The 7,778-nt window shown below is 47.6% G+C and overlaps 1 protein-coding gene across 1 annotated transcript; it reads right to left on the bottom strand.

The window, feature by feature from the left end:
* Positions 1-506: 506 nt before the first annotated feature.
* LOC117534840 (rod cGMP-specific 3',5'-cyclic phosphodiesterase subunit alpha-like) lies at positions 507-5,749 on the bottom strand (the record flags this gene model as incomplete). The annotated part of the gene is made up of 4 exons (XM_034199071.1): positions 507-1,017; positions 2,637-2,793; positions 3,384-3,467; positions 5,675-5,749. Coding segments are annotated over 4 exons (363 nt in total), but the record flags the coding sequence as incomplete, so codon positions are not given.
* Positions 5,750-7,778: the final 2,029 nt, after the last annotated feature.

Below are 7,778 nucleotides of genomic sequence, written 5' to 3'. Positions count from 1 at the left end.
ATCTCTACCGTGTGGTCAGACCGTGGCCCGTGGCATGTCGTGTGAATTCTCCGGCCGAAGCTCCAAATAAACCGTCAGTGTTTGCCATCAAAGCTCCAGCTCTCCTCGTGTCTCTCTGAGTCCTGACTCCATCAAAGCTCCAGCTCTCCTCGTGTCTCTGAGTCCTGACTCCATCAGAGCTCCAGCTCTCCTCGTGTCTCTCTGAGTCCTGACTCCATCAAAGCTCCAGCTCTCCTCGTGTCTCTGAGTCCTGACTCCATCAAAGCTCCAGCTCTCCTCGTGTCCTCTGAGTCCTGACTCCATCAGAGCTCCAGCTCTCCTCGTGTCTCTCTGAGTCCTGACTCCATCAAAGCTCCAGCTCTCCTCGTGTCTTTCTGAGTCCTGACTCCATCAAAGCTCCAGCTCTCCTCGTGTCTCTCCGAGTCCTGACTCCATCAAAGCTCCAGCTCTCCTCGTGTCTTTCTGAGTCCTGACTCCATCAAAGCTCCAGCTCTCCTCGTGTCTCTCTGAGTCCTGACTCCATCAAAGCTCCAGCTCTCCTCGTGTCTCTCTGAGTCCTGACTCCATCAAAGCTCCAGCTCTCCTCGTGTCTCTCTGAGTCCTGACTCCTATTGCTTCAGAAGTTTCCCTCACAGGTGTGTGTTAGCTTCCCTAGAGGTGCTGTTCTGCATGAATGAGGTGTGAATGGGTGAATGACTCGTAGTATGTAAAGAGCTTTGAGGGGTCGAGAAGACCTGATAAAGAGATTTATAAGTACAGTCCATTTACCATTTCCCTCAGACTCTAAACGCTATACTAAGTGCATTTGATGAGTAATACAGTAGTAGTAAATATACACAGTAAAGCCGAGCAGAAAGAAAGCAAAAGAGAAACAGTTGATAGAACAGAAGCAGGTATTTTGAGATTAGAGATAAATATATTGGGGGACGATAAACATGAAGCAAAGCAACCTGTTGCTGTCGTAGCTTCTCTAGCCGACAATACAAGTCTTTGACTGCGACTGGGCTGCAGCCGCTGCTGCAGGAGGAAGGAAAGACAGAGAGGAAAATATTTTCTACCATTTGAAAATTACACCATACAAAATGCTCCTCCACATATTAAAACAACTTTATGATTTCTGAAGAAAAAAGCTAACTTTTGGCTATAAAGGAACTACAGCACGGTCACATGACTTCACGTCACCACCGCTAAGCTAAAGGTGGCTAATGTTGGGCTATAAAGGAACTACAGCACGGTCACATGACTTCACGTCACCACCGCTAAGCTAAAGGAGGCTAATGTTGGGCTATAAAGGAACTACAGCACGGTCACATGACTTCACGTCACCACCGCTAAGCTAAAGGAGGCTAATTGTTGGGCTAAGAAAGGAACTACAGCAGCCCGGTCACATGACTTCACGTCACCACCGCTAAGCTAAAGGAGGCTATGTTGGGCTATAAAGGAACTACAGCACGGTCACATGACCTTCACGTTCACCACCGCTAAGCTAAAGGAGGCTAATTTTGGGGTATAAAGGAACTACAGCACGGTCACATGACTTCACGTCACCACCGCTAAGCTAAAGGAGGCTAATGTTGGGCTATAAAGGAACTACAGCACGGTCACATGACTTCACGTCACCACCGCTAAGCTAAAGGAGGCTAATGTTGGGCTATAAAGGAACTACAGCACGGTCACATGACTTCACGTCACCACCGCTAAGCTAAAGGTGGCTAATGTTGGGCTATAAAGGAACTACAGCACGGTCACATGACTTCACGTCACCACCGCTAAGCTAAAGGAGGCTAATGTTGGGCTATAAAGGAACTACAGCACGGTCACATGACTTCACGTCACCACCGCTAAGCTAAAGACGGCTAATGTTGGGCTATAAAGGAACTACAGCACGGTCACATGACTTCACGTCACCACCGCTAAGCTAAAGGAGGCTAATGTTGGGCTATAAAGGAACTACAGCACGGTCACATGACTTCACGTCACCACCGCTAAGCTAAAGGTGGCTAATGTTGGGCTATAAAGGAACTACAGCACGGTCACATGACTTCACGTCACCACCGCTAAGCTAAAGGAGGCTAATGTTGGGCTATAAAGGAACTACAGCACGGTCACATGACTTCACGTCACCACCGCTAAGCTAAAGACGGCTAATGTTGGGCTATAAAGGAACTACAGCACGGTCACATGACTTCACGTCACCACCGCTAAGCTAAAGGTGGCTAATGTTGGGGTATAAAGGAACTACAGCACGCTCACATGACTTCACCTCACCACCGCTAAGCTAAAGGTGGCTAATGTTGGGCTATAAAGGAACTACAGCACGGTCACATGACTTCACGTCACCACCGCTAAGCTAAAGGAGGCTAATGTTGGGCTATAAAGGAACTACAGCACGGTCACATGACTTCACGTCACCACCGCTAAGCTAAAGGTGGCTAATGTTGGGGTATAAAGGAACTACAGCACGCTCACATGACTTCACCTCACCACCGCTAAGCTAAAGGTGGCTAATGTTAGGCGTGATGACGTTTAGTCGTCTCATTTAGACACTTGTTAGAAGCCGCTGTTTTTAAATCCACCAGTGGGGTATTTACTGACTTAAAACGTTCTTTTTGGTTCTCAGTCTGAGAGTCTCTTACCTTGCTTTGCGGCCGCCGCCTCCTCCTTGGCTGTCTTTGCCCCTTCGATGGCCGCCAGCTTGCCCTCGTACACCTCCTTCAGGGCGTTCCACTCCTTCCTGTTGTTCAGCAGGCGCTCCAGCATCGGGGTGATCTCCACGTGGAAACGACTGAACTCCTGGAGAGGAAGAGATCACACAATTACGTTTACTTAATCTTTGACATAAAACACTAACAAAGGAGTTTCAGAGCATCAGGACACCAGACTCAGAGACAGTTTGTTCCCACAGGCCATCAGACTGTTAAACACCTGAACCCTTTAAAGAACATCCATAACACTCATCTGTTTGCATCGTGCTAATTATTTATCTATATATTGTACATAGACTCTTCTTGCACTATTTCTACTTTATTTGTATTAACTTGCACATCTCAAAACATTCTCTTGCACTATTGTATCTGTTTAATTGTTTTATGCCCAATATATATTCATGTTGATCTGTTGGAGGAGGACTTCAGTTTGTCATTGACATATCTACACTGTGGCTGCTGATGGTGATAGAGACTTGGATCTTGGATCAGAGGGTGTGAGGAAAGTCGATTATCAACACCTGGACCATTTTGAAATTAAGTCACCCAGCAAAAAGTCAAGTTAAAATCAATTCCTAGGTCAGACTTTACAGGTGTTAGACCTTCAGAACAATGTAGCTACAGGTGTTTATAGCAGCGAGTGTTGGCTAGGTTAAAAGCAGGTGTGTGATATCTGACCTTGTACACAAAAGCACAAACGAAGTCGATGAAGCCACACTGCATCTTCGGCAGTTCGTCTGACTTGCTTCTGTCCATCATGGGCTGGAGAGGAGAGAGGGAAATGTATCACCAACTCGACTGCTGAGCACATGCATCTTCATCTCTATATGAAAACAACTTGATATGTGTCTGTTGATGTTACACATGGAGCTGCTGTGATGCAAGTCAAACTTCAGACTTGATCTGCCCATTAAAGTATTATCCTATCGTATCGTATCGTAAACAAAGTACGTTTATTAACACAGTATATTTCAACACAAGGGAATTCAAAGAGCTTTACAAAAGTTTAACATTGTTAGGATATAGTGCAACAGAAACATGCTACGTAGCTAAAGCTATTTAGCACCGATTGGAAGTTAACCCTAACCCACGTTACCACCGCTAAGCTAAAGGTGGCTAATGTTGGGCTATAAAGGAACTACAGCACGGTCACATGACTTCACGTCACCACCGCTAAGCTAAAGGAAGCTAATGTTGGGCTATAAAGGAACTACAGCACGGTCACATGACTTCACGTCACCACCGCTAAGCTAAAGGAGGCTAATGTTGGGCTATAAAGGAACAACAGCACGGTCACATGACTTCACGTCACCACCGCTAAGCTAAAGGTGGCTAATGTTGGGCTATAAAGGAACTACAGCACGGTCACATGACTTCACGTCACCACCGCTAAGCTAAAGGTGGCTAATGTTGGACTATAAAGGAACTACAGCACGGTCACATGACTTCACGTCACCACCGCTAAGCTAAAGGAAGCTAATGTTGGGCTATAAAGGCACTACAGCACGGTCACATGACTTCACGTCACCACCGCTAAGCTAAAGGTGGCTAATGTTGGGCTATAAAGGAACTACAGCACGGTCACCTGACTTCATGTCACCACCGCTAAGCTAAAGGTGGCTAATATTGGGCTATAAAGGAACTACAGCACGGTCACATGACTTCACGTCACCACCGCTAAGCTAAAGGAGGCTAATGTTGGGCTTTAAAGGAACTTCACGCTGGCTGTAATCGCCCACCTACATTTGAGAAAATAGTTTGAGCCTCTGCAAAGTTTTCTCAGTGAGTCACAGCAGAAGAAAACAAACTGATCAAATGAAGTGTCCTCCCCGCCGACACAGAGGCTATTAAACTGTGAGGTGAGAGAGAGTGGGATGTTGAAGGACACGAGGCGACTCTCTCTCTGTTTCACTGCTCCACTTAATGGCCTGAGCATCAGCTCCGCTCAGGGAACTGAATCTGTCCCTTCATTCTGTCTTCAGCCGTGAGTCTGTCTCTTGTTCTGCTCTCCATCCCAAACAGAAGAAGCCTCGTCTGATTAATAACCATCATTCCTGTCCACCAAATCCTCTGGTTCTCCTCTCAAAGTTTTACTCAATACAATATAAAGGGGCTTTATTGGCATGACCACATTTTAAACATTGTATTGCCAAAGCATTCCACACACTCATTACTCACTCATCTGGGATCTAACGGTGTACACTTACTCAAGCATTGTACTTCTGTACTACAGGTACCATCAGAGAGGTGGGAAGTAACTAACTATATTTACTCAAGTACAATTTAGAGGGACTGGTACTTTACTTGAGATAAAGTACTCAGATCTTGTACTTGAGTAAAAGTAGAAGTACTCAGGTCTTGTGGTAAAAGTAGAAGTACTCAGATCTTGTACTTGAGTAAAAGTAGAAGTACTCAGATCTTGTACTTGAGTAAAAGTAGAAGTACTCAGATCTTGTACTTGAGTAAAAGTAGAAGTACTCAGATCTTGTACTTGAGTAAAAGTAGAAGTACTCAGATCTTGTACTTGAGTAAAAGTAGAAGTACTCAGGTCTTGTACTTGAGTAAAAGTAGAAGTACCAGAGTGTAGGAATACTCTGTCACAGTAAAAGTCCTGCATTCAAAATGTTCCTCAAGTGAAAGTATAAAAGTATTATCATCTAAATATAGTGAAAGTCGCGACAGTAAAAGTAGTCGTTGTGCAGATTGGTCCATTTCAGAATAATATATATGATATGTTTTATAATGATTGATCATGAAAGTGTTCTCAAAGCTGGTAAAGGTGCAGCTAGTTTGAAGGACTTTGTATACTGCAGGGTAGCTAATTAAAGGTATGAAATACATGTACAGGAGTAAAAGTACACAGTATAAGATCGAAATACTCAAGAGAAGTACAAGTTACTCAAATGTGTACTTGTACTTGTTATATTCCCTCTGTGTCTCTATAAAACCTGGTTTTAGGGTCTCCTCACAATGGGGGTCTGCTCCAGGACGCTCCTCTCCAGGTCTCCCTGCTCCCAGAACTCTGCAGCCACCGACAGCGCCACCTACAGGGGAACAGAGGAGTTTCATGAGTCAGTGGGTGGAAGATCATTTGACTCGTAGGTGCAAAAAAAAAAGACGATAACAAAATAAATAATCTAGAACCATTTTGTTGACTTTGATCATCAATTACCTCGATGCTCTCTAGACAGTTTGCACAGCTGTGTGCGTCACTCTTTAGTGTCCCCTTCTCTCCCAGCTGTGTGCGTCACTCTTTAGTGTCCCCTTCTCTCCCAGCTGTGTGCGTCACTCTTTAGTGTCCCCTTCTCTCCCAGCTGTGTGCGTCACTCTTTAGTGTCCCCTTCTCTCCCAGCTGTGTGCGTCACTCTTTAGTGTCCCCTGGTCTCCCAGCTGTGTGCGTCACTCTTTAGTGTCCCCTTCTCTCCCAGCTGTGTGCGTCACTCTTTAGTGTCCCCTGGTCTCCCAGCTGTGTGCGTCACTCTTTAGTGTCCCCTGGTCTCCCAGCTGTGTTCGTCACTCTTTAGTGTCCCCTGGTCTCCCAGCTGTGTTCGTCACTCTTTAGTGTCCCCTTCTCTCCCAGCTGTGTGCGTCACTCTTTAGTGTCCCCTTCTCTCCCAGCTGTGTGTGTCACTCTTTAGTGTCCCCTTCTCTCCCAGCTGTGTGCGTCACTCTTTAGTGTCCCCTTCTCTCCCAGCTGTGTGCGTCACTCTTTAGTGTCCCCTTCTCTCCCAGCTGTGTGCGTCACTCTTTAGTGTCCCCTGGTCTCCCAGCTGTGTGCGTCACTCTTTAGTGTCCCCTGGTCTCCCAGCTGTGTGCGTCACTCTTTAGTGTCCCCTGGTCTCCCACCTGTGTGCGTCACTCTTTAGTGCCCCCTGGTCTCCCAGATGTGTTCGTCACTCTTTAGTGTCCCCTGGTCTCCCAGCTGTGTGCGTCACTCTTTAGTGCCCCCTGGTCTCCCAGCTGTGTTCGTCACTCTTTAGTGTCCCCTGGTCTCCCAGCTGTGTGTGTCACTCTTTAGTGTCCCCTGGTCTCCCAGCTGTGTGCGTCACTCTTTAGTGTCCCCTGGTCTCCCAGCTGTGTGCGTCACTCTTTAGTGTCCCCTGGTCTCCAGCTGTGTGCGTCACTCTTTAGTGTCCCCTTCTCTCCCAGCTGTGTGCGTCACTCTTTAGTGTCCCCTGGTCTCCCAGCTGTGTTCGTCACTCTTTAGTGTCCCCTGGTCTCCCAGCTGTGTTCGTCACTCTTTAGTGTCCCCTTCTCTCCCAGCTGTGTGCGTCACTCTTTAGTGTCCCCTTCTCTCCCAGCTGTGTGTGTCACTCTTTAGTGTCCCCTTCTCTCCCAGCTGTGTGCGTCACTCTTTAGTGTCCCCTTCTCTCCCAGCTGTGTGCGTCACTCTTTAGTGTCCCCTTCTCTCCCAGCTGTGTGCGTCACTCTTTAGTGTCCCCTGGTCTCCCAGCTGTGTGCGTCACTCTTTAGTGTCCCCGTGGTCTCCCAGCTGTGTGCGTCACTCTTTAAGTGTCCCCTGGTCTCCCACCTGTGTGCGTCACTCTTTAGTGCCCCCTGGTCTCCCAGATGTGTTCGTTCACTCTTTAGTGTCCCCTGGTCTCCCAGCTGTGTGCGTCACTCTTTAGTGCCCCCTGGTCCTCCCAGCTGTGTTCGTCACTCTTTAGTGTCCCCTGGTCTCCCAGCTGTGTGTGTCACTCTTTAGTGTCCCCTGGTCTCCCAGCTGTGTGCGTCACTCTTTAGTGTCCCCTGGTCTCCCAGCTGTGTGCGTCACTCTTTAGTGTCCCCTGGTCTCTCAGCTGTGTGCGTCACTCTTTAGTGTCCCCTTCTCTCCCAGCTGATGTGCGTCACTCTTTAGTGTCCCTTCTCTCCCAGCTGTGTGCGTCACTCTTTAGTGTCCCCTGGTCTCCAGCTGTGTGCGTCACTCTTTAGTGTCCCCTGGTCTCCCAGCTGTGTTCGTCACTCTTTAGTGTCCCCTGGTCTCCCAGCTGTGTGCGTCACTCTTTAGTGTCCCCTGGGTCTCCAGCTGTGTGCGTCACTCTTTAGTGTCCCCTGGTCTCCCAGCTGTGTGTG

The sequence above is a fragment of the Gymnodraco acuticeps genome, unplaced genomic scaffold, assembly GCF_902827175.1.
Source record: "Gymnodraco acuticeps unplaced genomic scaffold, fGymAcu1.1, whole genome shotgun sequence".
Lineage (NCBI taxonomy): Eukaryota > Metazoa > Chordata > Actinopteri > Perciformes > Bathydraconidae > Gymnodraco > Gymnodraco acuticeps.
This window is presented reverse-complemented; position numbering and strand designations above follow the sequence as displayed.